Genomic DNA, 16543 nt, shown 5'->3' with positions numbered 1-16543 from the left:
TCTATATAAGCAGGCTGGCTGAACCCTCCAGTTCAGTTCTGTTCTGGCCTGTGAATAAACAAGAGCTGTTTGAAGAATCGCTGTGTTGTCTGATATGTTCACCCACAACTTATCAGGTCTTTTGTGCTTCTTAGGATACTAACAATGGTTGATTCCAGTTCCACATTTCAGACTTAAAGTTAATTGTGGCAAGTCAGCTGTTATCTATCTCACAAGCTTCTGGTAACTGTAGTGGGTGGTTGGGGAATGTTTGAGATGAAGTGGCTACTCAAAAAGTCTCTTGACCTAGGAATGGAGGTTCAAAAGTAAGGATTTCCTCATTCCAAACTGAGCTAGGGCACAGCTGTGTTGGAAGAGATCCATTTTGGTAGGAAGAAAGGAGTCACGGGGCCACTTGGAGGGAGATTGGGCAAGCTCTAGAATATAAAAATGATCTATCTAAGCCAAAGTGACCAGAGGAGAAGGGCAATTCCCATCCAGCAGATTGGTCTTCTTATCGTCACACCTCCATTATTATATTTTATTCTGAGGGTAAGTAGGAAATCATTATATTCTATCTTGTGCTGTGATATTTGCTTCCATGTATTCATCTTTAATGGCGAGAACCTGGCGGAGGATGGAAACCTTGTCTCCTCTTGTGCCCTTTTATAGCAACATAATTTTCAGAAAGAGCGCCCAGATAACTCAGTCGGTAGAGCACCAGACTTTTAATCTGAGGGTCCAGGGTTCAAGTCCCTGTTCGGGCGAGTACGGTTTTTAAGGGATGATTTTAAGAGTACGATTTTTGAGCTCCCATTGCTCGGTCCCTGCTCCTGCCAACTTAGCAGTTCGAAAGCACATCAAAGTGCAAGTAGATAAATAGGTACAGCTCCAGCGGGAAGGGAAACGGCGTTTCCGTGCGCTGCTCTGGTTCGCCAGAAGCGGCTTAGTCATGCTGGCCACATGACCCGGAAGCTGTACACCAGCTCCCTTGGCCAATAAAGCGAGATGAGCGCCACAACCCCAGAGTCGGTCACGACTGGACCTAATGGTCAGGGGTCCCTTTACCTTTACCTAATTTTCAGAAATCAGCAATACCCCCATTCGTTCTACCTGCACCTCTCTTGGCAGCACAGCTTTCCCTACTTGTGGATGTATGTTCAATGGGGGCTTTGAGACCATACAGTCAGGTGTGCCATTTTTAGTTGAAACTTGTTGTGGAGATAAGGTAATGGAGATATATACCACATGTGGTGGACATGCGGGGAAATCAGAGAGTTTTCGAATCTTATTTATGATGAGCTGAAAAAGATCTTTAAGTTAACAGTCATTTAAAAAGCCAGAGGCCTTCCTACGAGGTATTTTAGGTAAAGACATTCCAAAAAATTTAAGAGAAATCTTCCTATACGCCACGGCTACAGCCCGAACACTAGTTGCAATGAACTGGAAGGGACAGGGGGAGTTCCAACTTTATCAGATTGGCAAGGCAAATTACAGGAATATGCAGAAATGGCGCAATTGACCAACAGACTGAGAGGCAATACAAGGCAATTGTTTATTCAAAAATGGGATATGTATCAGAGTTATTTCCAGAAATAAAATAGTGGTATAATATCTATGGCAGCATTTGAACAACCCTTGTTTAAAGTAATATTTAAGAAATAAGTTAATGAGTACAAACTGTTGTAAGAAGGTATTAGAAAATACAGAAAGAGTAAGGTAATAACGTTAAGTACATTCAATACTAAAAAGAAAGTTTACATCGGGAAATGATAGGAAGTCTATTTTATGTTAGTAAAAAGATAGTTTAAATTTATGCAATCACTTTTCCCCTAAGTTTAATTTTTGTGAACCCAAAGAAGAGTATTAGTACATGGTTGTTTTCATTTTTGCTGAATTAAGAGTGTGTATATTATGTATGTTACTTATGAATTTCAATAAAGTTATGTTAAAAGAAAAGAAAAAAGAGAGAGAAACGTGTTGCGACAGATCTAGGGGGTCTTTTCCTCATTGGAAGGTCATGTTTTTAAAACACCCAAAAAAAGAACCAGGATAAACAGTCAGCAAATAGGATGAACCTCCTCCTGTGCCTTAGTCTCTCCAGGTGCCTGGAGGTGTCAAACCCAAATTTAGACCGGACCCCTCCTTTCAGGCCACATATAGGAAACACTTGAAGACAGGAACTTTAGAAGTGAAGCAAGCAAGCTATTGTTAAGTTGGCTGAAAAACCTTCCTTTTCTCCAAAGTATTCCCACATTAATTTGTTTTATATTTGCAGTTTTTAAAAAAATAATGCTGGTGGGAGGGCAGTTTAGTTTTAATAGTATATTATGACCACTTTTATGTTTTATATTTCATTTGTGTACAGTGGTACCTTGGTTCCCAAACTTAATCTGTTCTGGGAAGTCTGTTCCAAAACCAAAGCGTTCTAAACCAAGGCGCGCGTTCCCACAGAAATTAATGCAAAATGGATTAATCCGTTCCAGACTTTTAAAAACAATCCCTAAAACAGCAATTTAACATGAATTTTATTATCTAATGAGACCATTGATCCATAAAATGAAAGCAATAATCAATGTACTGAACTATAAAATAAACAAGACAGTATTGTAGATGGTAAAAATTAAAATTATTATTTTTTCCTTACGTGCACTGATGATAGTCATTGTTTGGATGGGGGGCTTTTATCCATTTCTGAAGTCAAACAATCAATCAATCAATCAGTAGCTGAACTGGGTTCCACGCAGTCACAAAAACAAGTAGCAAAAACGAAGTCACAAGCCACAGTCACAAAAATGAAGTCACAAGCCGCAGTCACAAGTCAGTCCCATAAAATGAAGAACAAGTCACAGCCAAAAAATCGAAAAAGCCACACAAACAAAAATGCAAAAAAAGACCAAAAACAAAAGTTCTAAATATCACTGCTGTGTTGCAGAGGGACTCAACAGGGAGCCTCAACAGGAAGCCTCTGATTAGCAGTGGGGGACTCGATTTGCAAATGGAACACACTAAACAGGAATCGGAACATGTTCTGTTTCCAAGGCAAAGTTCACAAACTGGGACACCTACTTCCGGTTTTGCAGCATTCTATTTCCAAGATGTTCATAAACTAAGCTGTTCTAAAACCAAGGTACCACTGTACACCACTTAAAACGTAAAGGGACCCCTGACCATGAAGTCTAGTCGTGACCGACTCTGGGGTTGCGGCGCTCATCTCGCTTTATTGGCTGAGGGAGCTTCCGGGTCATGTGGCCAGCATGACTAAGCCACTTCTGGCGAACCAGAGCAGTGCACGGAAACGCCGTTTAACTTCCCGCCGGAGCGGTACATATTTATCTACTTGCACTTTTGACATGCTTTCGAACTGCTATGTTGGCAGGAGCAGGGACCGAGGAACAGGAGCTCACCCCGTCGCGGGGATTCAAACCACCGACCTTCTGATCAGCAAGTCCTAGGCTCTGTGGTTTAACCCACAGCGCCACCCGCGTCCCATACACCACTTAGGTACTCCTTAAATGTAGAACAGTTCATGCATTCTTAACTAAGGAAATAAACCCTACTCAATGAGCTTTTTTGGTGTTGGGAACATTCACCATATTGAACCACCAGCACCCCACCTGCAGGCTGTCTTGACACACATCCCCAGCCACTCTGGGTGACTCCCAACAGAATTAAAAGCACAATAAAACATCAAACATTAAAAGCTTCCCTAAACAGGGCTGCCTTCAAATGTCTTCTAAAAGTCAGACAGTTGTTTATTTCCTTGACATCTGATGGGAGGGCGCTCCATGGGCCGGGCGCCACCACTGAGAAGGCCCTCTGCCTGGTTCCCTGTAACATCACTTCTCACAGTGAGGGAACCGCCAGAAGGCCCTCAGAGCTGGACCTCAGTGTCCGGGCTGAATGATGGGGTGGAGATGCTCCTTCAGGTATACTGCGCCGAGGCTGTTTAGGGCTTTAAAGGTCCCTAAGAACTAGTTGTCACTTTAACATTTCCCTTTCTATTCCTCCTCTCTGTAGTTTGCAAGACCCCAGCATGCTTGTCTCCAAGGTCCCCTGCTCATTACTGGCTATACTTCTTGGGTTTCTGATGGTGCGGTCATGTGAAGGACAGTCCCGAGAAGATTTTGAGTGGAAGCACACTGATTATCCAAAAAGCTACTCAACTTCCCACCCTGACACCTACTGCAAGCGGATGATGCTTCAGAAAAGGTTGACACGATATGTTTGCAAGGACGTAAATACCTTCATCAATGACCGCCCTGTAAATGTGGTACAAGTGTGCAGAGGCAGAGGGATTCCCCATGGTAGTGACACCGATAGCATAGACTCCTTCGATATGGTCATCTGCAGATACACAGGTGGTCCGGCTCCTTATGACTGCAGGTACAGCGGCACACCTGCACACTTGCGCATTCGTGTGACCTGCACCGGCATTTACCCAACACACTATGTGACTCAAATGCGCTAGGCAATGTGTGATACAACTCGCTCTCCATTGACAGAAGCCAGAAGTCTGAGGATGCGTTGGCTACAATTTTATTTTCTGTCATGCTTTCTCCTCAATGTATCTCTGCAACATGCCCACAATATAAGCTTTTACTGCTTTAATAGTTACTCACTTTCCCAGGGAATCCTGGCAACATAGATCTTCAAGGAGCAGCTGTGGGAAATACCGTTGTATGACCTTTCTTTACCCCTGTTCCATTATACCATGGGTAGGCAAACTAAGGCCTGGAGTCGGATCCGGCCCAATCGCCTTCTAAATCCAGCCCGCAGACGGTCTGGGAATCAGCATGTTTTTACATGAGTAGAATGTGTGCTTTTATTTAAAATGCATCTCTGGGTTATTTGTGGGGCATAGGAATTTGTTCATTCCCCCCCCCCTTCAAAATATAGTCCAGACCCCCACAAGGTCCGAGGGACAGTGAACCGGCCTCCTGCTGAAAAAGCTTGCTGGTCCCTGTATTATACCTTCCCAGTTTCTCACCTTCTCAGTTCTCCCTTTCCCAACACACATACACACAATCTGAACCTCTTTTAACCTGGAGAGGCATTGCCCATGACCCCAGCCTCAACTCCAACCCCTGAAAGTGACGCAACAATTCAAGAGACTTTGAAAAAATGCTGAGCTGTTGCTGAACTAATTAAAGCAGCATAAAGATATTTATGGTTGGGTTTATGGTCCACAAGTTGAGCAAATCTGGTGCTGCCTGGTTGGGACCTGGGACACCAAATCTCCATTCAGCCATGAAGCTCACCTTGAGGCAGTCACTATCTCTCAGTCTAACCCACAGAAACCCACCTGTGAAATTACAGGCTTGCGTCGTGCCTTCAAATTGTGTAGCAGGGCATAGAATTATGTGTGCTACTTTGATATCTAATGGGGGGCCACGTACAATATATTGCAGATGGCGGGGGGGAGAGATTGATCAACTAAGATGAGCTTTACAAAGCATTGTTCTGAAAATATAAAGGTGTTTTGGGGAACAACCAATGTCACCTTGGGCTCCCTGGAGGAAAACAGGCGATATAAATGCAATAAATAAATTAAATAAATGCGGGGTGGATAATAATAATAATAATAATAATAATAATAATAATAATAATAATAAATTTTATTTATATCCCACCCTCCCCAGCCGAAGCCGGGCTCAGGGCGGCTAACAACAATAAAACAGTACAAAAGTACAGCATAAACAACATTCTAAAATCATTCATTATAAAAATTAATTAATTCAAGCCACTGGCAACCATTGGGCCAGAGCTCTGCGAAGATTGCCGAGGGAGGGAGTCAGGCTGTGCCCTGGCCAAAGGCCTGGTGGAACAGCTCTGTCTTGCAGGCCCTTCGGAAAGATGTCAAGTCCCGCAGGGCCCTGGTCTCTTGTGACAGAGTGTTCCACCAGATCGGAGCCGCAGCCGAAAAAGCCCTGGCTCTAGTTGAGACCAGCCTAACTTCTCTGTGGCCTGGGACCTTCAAGATGTTTTTATTTGAAGACCGTAAGTTTCTCTGTGGGGCATACCAGGAGAGGCGGTCCCGTAGGTACGAGGGTCCTAGGCCATATAGGGCTTTAAAGGTTAAAACCAGCACCTTAAACCTGATCCTGTACTCCACCGGGAGCCAGTGCAGCTGGTATAGCTCCGGGTGAATGTGATCTCGCAGCGAAGACCTCGTAAGGAGTCTTGCTGCAGCATTCTGCACCCACTGGAGTTTCTGGGTCAGTCTCAAGGGCAGCCCCACGTAGAGTGAGTTACAATAATCCAGTCTGGAGGTGACCGTCGCGTGGATCACAGTGGCTAGGTCAGGGCGAGAGAGGTAAGGAGCCAACTGCTTAGCTTGGCGGAGATGGAAAAATGCCGCCTTTGTTATAGCTGCAATCTGCGCCTACATGGAAAGGGAGGTATCGAAGATTACACCCAAACTCTTAACGGACGGTGCTGGCACTAATTGCGCCCCCGCAAGAGATGGGAGTTGCCCCCCCAATCCCATATCGCCCCGTCCCAGCCACAGGACCTCTGTCTTCGAAGGATTTAGCTTCAACCGGCTCCCACGTAACCATCCAGCCACAGCTTCCAAACATCTGATCAGTGTGTCTGGGGCCAAGTCAGGATGGCCATCCATCAACAGATAGAGTTGGGTGTCATCGGCATACTGATGGCAACCCAGCCCAAAACTCCAAACAAGCTGGGCGAGGGGGGCGCATAAAGATGTTGAAAAGCATCGGGGAGAGTATCGCACCCTGAGGTACTCCACACACCAAGGAGTGGCGCGATGACAATTCCCCCCCAAGCGCCACCCTCTGTCCCCGACCAGAGAGAAACGAGCGCAGCCATTGAAGGACTGTGCCCTGGATCCCCACGTCGGCAAGGCGGTGGTCCAGAAGTTCGTGATCGACCATGTCGAAAGCTGCTGACAGATCTAGAAGAATCAGCAGCCCAGACCCGCCTCGATCCAGCTGTCTACGAAGATCATCTGTTAGGGCAACCAGAGCCGTCTCGGTCCCATGGAAGCCGGACTGGAATGGATCCAGAGCCGATGTTTCATCCAGAAACCCACCAAGCTGTTCAGCAACCGCTCTCTCAATCACCTTACCCAGGAACGGAAGATTCGAAACCGGGCGGTAATTGGATAGATCTAAAGGATCTAATGATGTTTTCTTTAAGAGCGGGCGCACCACTGCCTCCTTCAGTTCCCCTGGGAATGTCCCCGTGCCAAGGGACAAATTGATGATATCCCCCAGGAGGGCCCGCACCTCGTCTGGACACACTCTAATCAGCCAAGACGGGCACAGGTCGAGAGGACAGGTGGTGGGCTTTCCAGCTCGGAGGAGTCTGTCCACATCGGCTGGGGATATCCAGTCGAAGTGCTCCAATACTGGACCTGAGGACAGTCGAGGGGCCTCCAGTTCCTTTATTGTATCCAAATTGGCAGGGAGGTCATGGCGGAGCGACAAGACCTTCTCCGCAAAAAAGCTTGCAAATGCCTCACAGCTGTGTGTCAAATTGTTATTTAAATTTGGCTGTCCCTCAAGGGACGTTAAAGACCTGATTATACTAAATAATTGCGCTGGGCGAGAGCTAGCGGATGCAATGGAGGCCGAGAAGTATGACTTCTAAGTAGCCTTCACCGCCATCTCGTAGGTTTTCATAAAAGCCCTATAAGATGTTCTTGAGGCTCCGTCACGGGCACCCCGCCATACTCGCTCTAGCCGTCTGAGGTCCCACTTCATTTTCCGGAGCTCCTCGGTAAACCAGGGAGCCCGGTTTCTGCGGGGTCGCAGAGGGCGCTTAGGTGCGATCTCATCGATGGCTGCCAGGAGCTGGGTATTCCAGCCCTCAACAAGCTCAGTCAATGAGTCGCCAGGGGGAGCAAGGTCCTGCAAGGCTTGGCGGAATCTCTCAGGGTCCATCAGCCTCTGCGGGCGAGCCCAAATCGGCTCGCCACCTAAGCAGGGTGGGGGTGGAAAGTCAATCCTGGCTTTCAGAGCGTAGTGATCAGACCATGGCACCTTCATCGAAGGAGACATGATCACATCTATACCGAAGCCAAAGATCAAATCCAGCGTGTGGCCTGCTTGATGTGTGGGGCCCGAAACAAACTGGGAGAGCCCTAGTGTCGCCATGGAAGACACCAGGTCCAGAGCCTGTGAGGAGGGAGTGGCATCAGCATGGATGTTAAAGTCCCCCAATACCAATAGGTTAGGGAACTCCAAGGCACAGCCGGCCACCACCTCCAATAGGCCTGACAGGGTGGCTGCTGGTCGCTAGGTGGCCGGCCAGACAGCCAAGCTCTCCTCGGAGCCCCACACTAGGCCAACACATTCAATGCCGGGGATCGATGGCGATGGTAGAGCCCTGAAAGGACAATCTTCCCAGATTAATAATGCCACCCCTCCCCCCCGGCCCACAGTCCGCGACTGGTGGAGGACGGAGAATGGATATGGATGAAGCCAGCCTCCCACTCCATCTAACTTGATGGTGCAATATTACTTCCCCTCTCTCTTGTTTTTATCTGAGGACATTGCAGAAACCCACCTGTGAAATTACAGGCTTGCGCCATGCCTTCAGTTTCCTCAACTCAATAGAACTTACCTTGCCAAACTGGAGTCCAACGTTATTACTCAATCCTCAGCCAGAATTATAGGGGGCAGTTGTGGGGAAAGCAGTTGGCAGTTAAAGGGATTGAGACATCATCATTTCTAAGGAGGCCATTGAAGGGAGGCAGGAGAAGGCTGAGGAAGTATCTCAAAAGTCTTGATTAGAAAGCTGAGCCTTTGCATTATTTCACATTTGGCGCCTTGTGTGATGCTAAAATTGAGGGGTCTCTTTGTGGGGGCACCACATTGTTTTTGTGCCCCCCTGCAGCTCAGTGCCCAGTGCGACCCTAAAACCATCTCTACTGGGTGGAATGTGCCCTCAAACTCTGACAATGCTGTTTGCTCACCTGAATGGAGGCAGGAAGGAAGGATCGGTGTATGTGTGCAGAAACTAGGCTAATGTACAAATATAAAATCCACATCTGTTGCTCTTCTGACATTGGCCTCTGTCTCGCCCACCACTCAGGGCCGGATTTAGGTTCGATGAGGCCCTAAGCTACTGAAGGTAATGGGGCCCTTTATATGTTCAGCTGTCCTTTGTCAACAACAAATTGTCGCTGGTTTTTTGTGTTGAATATATGCTATATGATAATTTATGGACCTATATAAAGCCATTTGCACTTAACAAACTATGTATTTTATTTATTTCTTTATTTTTTAAAAAGCTGAATCGAGACATTCCACCCATGCAAAAAGGACACAAATAATTAAATGCCCAGGGCCTGCTGAAAAAGTCCATTTTTGCCTGTCGCCTAAAGATATGTAAGGATCGCATCTGGTGAGGGTGCTCTGTAAATGGGGACCCGCCACTCAAAAAGCCAATTCTCGTGTTGCCACCTTCTGGACTTCCCATGGAGTGGGAACACGAAGAAGGTCCACAGATACTGATTGCAGAGTCCAGGTCAGTTCAGAGAGACAGACCTTGAGGTATTAAGGTCCTGAAGCACATTAGAATTTGTAGGTCAGAACTAGCACTTTGAATTGGGCCCAGAAACTAATTGGTAGCCAGATGGCCAGGATTGGTATGATATACTCAGACCTCCTTGCAAAAGCAGATCTAGGTGAGTGTGACCGATTCAAGGAGCTTCTGGGGTGTCACGGCAGATGCCAAAACTATGAAGTCCAACAAAAGGCAAGAGGCGGGGAACACCAGATTTTGGCATCACACAGGACACCACTGAAATTTGAGATGCCAAGGTCCACCACTGCCATCTTGTCCCGGTTAGCAACCTGGTAGCCAAATTCTGCACCAGCTGCCATTTCTGAACCATCTTCAAAGGCAGGCCTATGTATAGTGAATTGCAGAAATCTAACCTAGAGGTTAACGTAGCATAGACAACAGAAGTTAGACCATCCCTGTCCTTGATTCAGACTCTGGAGTCTTCTTCATCAATTGGGTGGCCTTGAGAAAAGTACCCTATTTCAGGTTAGCCCACTTCACTGGGTTGTCATAAACATAAAGTGACACAGCTCCATGTACACTGATGGTTGGGGACCATGTTATCTGTGGAATAGACTGCACACATATGATCAGCATATGAGGCCTACCAGTAAAAGTTGCTATCTTCCCTCCCCCGGTAAATATATGTGGCCCTATCAAAACTAGTTTTTTAAGAAAAAACTGCAGACTGCTTCTTATTGTTGTTGCAGTCTTCAGGTAATCAGTTATTGTCCTATGCGTGAAGAATTTTTGCTGCTTCTGATTGTAAATTATTATAATTGCATTGATACCTTACTTGCCATTGTTTTCAGCTTTATATGTGTTTAAAACATTTATTTCAGTGATGTCGCCTATCAGTAATGCCCACACAGACACCTCAACATTTTGAAGGAGAGAGAAAGAAGGAAGGAAAGAAAGAAAGAGCAAGCTTTAATGGTTTATTCCTCATTTCACTGTATTTCTCATTTACGGGAAGCTTTGGAAACATGCAGCCAATGGTGCAATTTTCAGATGAAAGCCCTCTGTCCTCCTTTCACCATCTATATGTTGCTAGTGCTTGATTTTTTCCCTCTTTCCCCCTCATCCTGGCCTAACTGAAACCTATATAATAATTCAGACAGCAGCTTGAGATACACTTGCTTCCATAGAAAGTGCCATCCTGTACCTTGAGACTTCTCTGAACTTGGGTAAGTTGGAAGTGGACATTCACAAACTTGTGCCTGCTGTTTTACCCTTTAAGGAAACTGAACTTTGACTGTCCCATGTTAAGGAAGCTTTCTCTTCTTTCTTTAGTGGGTAGAGTTGAAAGGATTTTTTTTCTCCCTAACTTATTCTCTCTCTCTCTCTCTCTCTCTCTCTCTCTCTCTCGCTCTCTCTCATTTCTGAATTGCCTTTTGTATGGACCTCAAGCCTACCATAAAAGCAACTAAATTTTTTTTTAAAAAAAACAGTCCAGAAAACAAGGAAGCATATTTACTAATGGATATATTCTGTTGGGGCTCCTGACAGTATCACCAAGTTTATGAAATCTGGCATCTTTATTGTGTGGTCTGTTATTTGGAAGGACTGTGGCCCAGTGGCAGACCATATGCTGTGCATGCAAAAGGTCTCAGATTCAATCACTGGCGTTTTCATCTTGGACTGGGAAAAGACTCCTGCCTGAACCTCTGGAGAGCCACTGCCAATCACTGGAAAGAATACTGACCCAAATGGACAAGCTGCACCCTGATGCACTGTCTTCCATTGGCTGCCAGCACTGTGCTTGGCTTCTCTGAAAATTGCATCTTTAATGTTTTCTCCTCCCCTCCTTTCCCCCCCTTTTTCTATATAAATATTACATACATGCCAAAAAAGAGTAAAGTTACACAAATAATACAAGTTACCGAATACCAAAAAGCTACTAATAGGGAGAAAAAATACAAAAAATAAGAAAATGATACATATTGAAAAGAAAAAGGAAGAGAAAGAGAGAAATCAAAAGGAAAATGGAAAAAGTTGACTTCCTTCGACCACTATACAGTTTATATGATCCGATATCTTTAGTTGTTTGTAATCATTTTGCATTAATAGAGAGACTATTTGTTTACCTGTGGAATTTTTAATCTCTAGAGACTAAGCCAATTACCGTATTTTTTGCTCTATAAGACTCACTTTTTCCTTCCTAAAAAGTAAAGGAAATATGTGTGCGTCTTATGGAGCGAATGCAGGCTGCGCAGCTATCCCAAAAGCCAGAACAGCAAGAGGGATTACTGCTTTCACTGTGCAGCGATCCCTCTTGCTGTTCTGGCTTCTGGAATTCAGAATATTTTTTTCTTGTTTTCCTCATCCCAAAACTAGGTGTGTCTTGTAGTCTGGTGCGTCTTATAGAGCACAAAATATGGTATAATTTTGGGAAACGACTTTCTTCATAAAATTTGTAAAGACATCCCATTCTCTCCTGTTTTTTTGCATCTTTAATATTTTCTAGCAGTGAAGTCCACCCATTAGTTGCAGATCACACCGACAGTTGTGGCGTATGTCTTGGGGTGAAGCCACCTACCTGGCGCTAGTATCAATGCTGCTTTCCTGGACAGGGCTGGGACAGGGCAGTGGCACGGTTTGATCCATACAAGCGCATCAGCAGGAATACTAGATTGGTCCTGCCAGTGCCACCATGTGGCCAAAAACTCTTGCTGCCACCCTGCCCTGCTCCGAGCCCTTTCAGGTACGTAGCAGGAATGCAGGTGCCAGGAGGACAGCTCCACCCCATCACACGTGCTGTGGCTACTGCACATTGAGCTGATAAGTCCTGTCTCTGGGTTGTAACAAAGGTTATAAGATAAATGTCCAGGGTATCACATGACAGTCTGTTCCTAAAGATACAGACAGACAGACACACACACACACACACACACACAGAGAGAGAGAGAGAGAGAGAGAGAGAGAGAGAGAGTACCAGAGCTGAAACAATGAAAACAGAATGATGACATTTGGATTTGAGGGTGGAAGATAATGTTTGTTTATAGAAAGTGGCTCCGTAGGGTATTATATTGAAGTGGCTGATGTGAATACTGTTTATGTACAGTGGACAGATGAAGAATCAGAAGTTCTTCCATTTCTGAACTTTATTTCCCCCTTTCCTCCCTCTCTTTTTTACTCTCTTGTCTATTTCTTTTTCTTTATTTCTCTCTCTCTATGTCCCCTGCTTTTCTTTCTCTCTTTTTCCCCCTATGTTATTATTGTATTTAGATCAATGTTTTAGTTTTGGACAAAAAATGAGATATTTGATATTTCTCTTTATAAATCCTAATAAAATGTATTAGGAGCAATCTGGGTGAGTCTTAACCTCTTCTGACTAGAATTTACCCATGGGGAATTGGCACTGGCAGGTATATTGTGTTAAAGCATTGAGACAGTTTTCCAAGACGTCAGCAAATTCTGTTAATTATGTCATTTTCATAAATAATAAAATAAGTAAATAGAGTAAATAAATGATCAATTTGTGAAATCTTCTGATCTAACTGAATACATTGCTTTCTTTTCCTAGAATCAAGCACCATGCCAGAGATAGTCCCTAAGAACAAAGCCCCAGGGGTTGATTTCTGTGGGGTAGATAAATATTACTACATTGTCCGCTCAGACCTGGGCTGCTACATGAGGTCCACCAATTTCCACGAGGGCAAAGACCTCGAAGTGTTTAGCCTGCACAGTTCCTGCCAGGGAGGAGATCACTACTTAGCCCATCAGGATGACCTATTCTACATCATCAAAGGAGACAACTATCGCCGTGTCAGCAACATGAATGGAGACTTAGGTGCTGTAGTATACAGCCTCCATCCCAACTGCCGTGGAGGGGACCATTACCTCTCAGCCTTTGGATCCTTCTATATCATTTTCCAGAAAAGAGGTGTTTACCGTCGGGTCAGTAATATGCATGAAGATACAGATGCAGTTGAATACACACTTCACCCAACTTGCAAGGATGGTCTCTATTACTGGGGCATCAAGAATTACTATTACTTTGTAAAACCCCATGATGAATGGGGGGTCCAGTACTATAGATGCACCAACTTCCATGAAAATGTGGATGCTGAAACATACTCCTTCCATAGTGATGTTGTGAACATGCTCCCTGGAGGAATGGCTGTTACCCATGGCTCAGCTTATGGTAGATGGGAACCTATCAAGACCATTTCCAACGACTCCAACACTCCCATTGTATGGAATAAGAAGATCACCAAGAAAGTGGGATACAGCAAGAAGAAGATGAGCAGTGTGGAGCACAACTGGAAGGTTTCCATGACTGCCTCATATCAGTCGGGTGCACTCACTGAAGCCATTGCCAAGTACCAGTTCTCTCTCACTGCTGAGTATGGTGGGAAGAGGGTCAACACAGAGCAGGAAGACTGGAATGAAGCCACTGAGATTGAAGAAGCTATTAGTGTAACAGTGCAGCCCAATGAGAAGATGTACATATGGCAATACCAGCTGGGTCTGGGCAAGGAAGCGGTCTTGTTCTGCCGTGATATGAAATTTACGGGTGATTCTACTCCACCTACAAATATTCCTTTGCCACCTTCCAATAAGTGAAAAGAAAAGTGTTAGGCCAAAAGACACCCTCTCTATTATAAAATTTGATTGATTACTATGGGCTAATATTTAGACAATATAGCACTCTCATGAGTTAAGATGCAGTTAGATGAGTAGTATATAGAGATGCATAAGCTAAACATGAAGTGAGATTAATAATTACTAGACATAATATATACTCTCATATAGACATACTAATCTCACTAGGCTACAGCTAGAAATGCATGTCCTAGTTTGTGCACGATGCAGGTGACCCAAGCTGAATGCCTTCTTGATAAGCTACTATTTCCTGGTCTCCATAAATCTCTTTGCCAAATTTGTGCCTTCATTTTGCTTTGTACCTGCTGAACTTCTGATCTTGTCCCACTGTTGTTATACAAATAAAATAAAATGAAGAATCAATGGTTTAAAAATATGTGCAATGCGTGTTTCACACTAGTGACAAAATGATTTACAACATATATAGTTTATAGTTTAGTTTATTATTTCTACCCTGCCCATCTGGCTGGGTTTCCCCAGCCACTCTGGGTGGCTCTCAACAGGACATTAAAAACAGAATAAAACTTCAAACATTAAAAACTTCCCTAACCAGGGCTGCCTTCAGATGTCTTCTAAAGGATGGATAGTTGTTTATTTCCTTGACATCTGATGGAAGGGCATTCCACAGGGCGGGTGCCACTGCCGAGAAGGCCCTCTGCCTGGTTCCCTGGAACTTCGCTTCTCACAGTGAGGGAACCACCAGAAGGCTTTGGCGCTGGACCTCAGTGTCTGAGCTGAACGATGGGGGTTGAGACGCTCCTTCAGGTATACTGGGCCAAGGCTGTTTTGGGCATTAAAGGTCAGCACCAACACTTTGAATTGTGCTTGGAAACATCCTGGGAGCCAATGTAGGTCTTTCAAGGCCGTTGTTATATAGTCTCGGCAGCCGCTCCCAGACACCAGTTTGGCTGCCACATTCTGGATTAGTTGCAGTTTCCGGGTCACCTTCAAGGAAATAAACAACTATCTGACTTTTCAAAGACATCTGAAGGTAGTCCTGTTTAGGGAAATTTTTAACGTTTGATGTTTTTTGGTGCTTTTAATATTCTGTTGGGGGCCAGCCAGAGTGGCTGGGGAAACCCAGCCAGATGGGTGGGGTATAAATAAATAATAACTCTAACCATTGGCCATGTTGGCTGAGGGAGTTAGTATACAACTAAATCTGGAGGGCCACGTGTTTTAAGCATGCTTAAGGAGTCAAGTGCTGTGGCCAGAGCAGAGAGAAGGAAACCGCAGAAGCCCAAAGGTTGATCGTGATAAAGGCCTTTTGTCAAAAACCACATCAAACATTTATGCAAATACAAGGAAGAACATAGAAGTGTTTGCACTGTGTTTGAGTTGAAGGCTGGGTTTCTTTGGAAACGGAGCAGAGATTTCTGTAGAAGAAGACATTTCAATAAAGCCAGCCAATCATAGGTAATAAAACAGGAGAGCACTTTTGTGTGTGTTTTTAAAGGCCCAGAACCATTGGCTCAGAAAGTACAATCCAATGGCCCCTACATTTGTTGTTGCTGCCCCGATTTTCAGACATATCTCCCTAGTAAAACGCTGTTCCCATTGTTACTGTTTGTCATTGGGGGCCCTTTCCTGATAGCTGGAGGTGCCAGCATTTAACTCCTTCTTTAGCCTCTTTATCACCTTCTGTACATCCACTCAGAAGAAAGATCCATGAAGTCCAATGGTACATACCCCTTGTCCACGATAGATGGCTAATTTTTTCAGTGGCTAATGGATGCTTCTTGACTACGCCTTTTTTCCTAGGGAAGGTTGGGCAGTCTGTGGCCCTCCAGGTTTTGTTTTTGGACTCCAGTTCCCATCAGGCCCAGCCAGCATAGCCAAGGATGATGGGATTTCTAGTCCAGCAACACTTGGAGGACCACAGGTTCCTCATCACTGTTCAAATGCACATGCATGTGAAGTATTCTTCATGTACACAAAGGCGCAGCTTCCAGGATACATTTTAAGCCACCTAGAACATAGTACAATTTCAATTTTTCTACTATATCTTTGGCCAAAAATTTTGTAGCATAAAAAGTAGAAGGCAGCCTTCAGCAAGGCATAACCCCATTTTCTCCTGAGAAAGTCGATCTCCTGGCTATTTGCTCGCCTCTTCCCATTAAGGCTCTTAACTTGGAGGCATTAGAGTTCCAGTGTGATGTGTTGGCTACAGGATCAGTCTTAGATGGGGAAATGCCAACTCAAATATTCTATGCCCTAAAATACAAATAAACAAGCCTCACCACCACCACCACCACTGCTTCCATAATACTGGAAGCCCAGATCACCCAAGGAAGCTGGATGGTAGGAAATTCAGGGCAGGCAAAAGCAAGCACTCTCTCACAGAGCACACACTGAAACTCTGGTATTTGCAGCCACTAACTTGGGCATCTTTAAAAGGAGATGGGGCAAATTCAGGGAG

At 44.8% G+C, this 16543-nt stretch overlaps 1 protein-coding gene, 1 non-coding gene and 1 pseudogene across 2 annotated transcripts; all 3 read left to right on the top strand.

The window, feature by feature from the left end:
• The first annotated feature begins 673 nt into the window (after nt 1-673).
• Nucleotides 674-746, top strand: TRNAK-UUU (transfer RNA lysine (anticodon UUU)). Its single transcript has one exon. It is a non-coding gene; the product is annotated as a tRNA-Lys (tRNA).
• Nucleotides 747-4015: 3269 nt separating this feature from the next.
• Nucleotides 4016-4450, top strand: LOC114583279 (ribonuclease pancreatic pseudogene; annotated as a pseudogene).
• Nucleotides 4451-10666: 6216 nt separating this feature from the next.
• Nucleotides 10667-14487, top strand: LOC114582604 (uncharacterized). The gene is made up of 2 exons (XM_077916966.1): nt 10667-10703; nt 13043-14487. Exon 2 carries the CDS (start codon nt 13054-13056, stop codon nt 14083-14085), a length of 1032 nt encoding a protein of 343 aa, XP_077773092.1. The 5' UTR covers nt 10667-10703; nt 13043-13053; the 3' UTR covers nt 14086-14487.
• The last annotated feature ends 2056 nt before the right edge of the window (nt 14488-16543 follow it).

Source organism: Podarcis muralis, chromosome 13 (genome assembly GCF_964188315.1).
Source record: "Podarcis muralis chromosome 13, rPodMur119.hap1.1, whole genome shotgun sequence".
NCBI lineage: Eukaryota > Metazoa > Chordata > Lepidosauria > Squamata > Lacertidae > Podarcis > Podarcis muralis.
The sequence above is the reverse complement of the archived record's forward strand: the minus strand, read 5'-3'. Positions and strand labels throughout refer to the sequence as shown.

What these genes read in the sequence shown, in the direction of transcription:
- LOC114582604 (XM_077916966.1), top strand. Translation starts at nt 13,054, where the DNA reads ATGCCAGAGATAGTCCCTAAGAACAAAGCCCCAGGGGTTGATTTCTGT.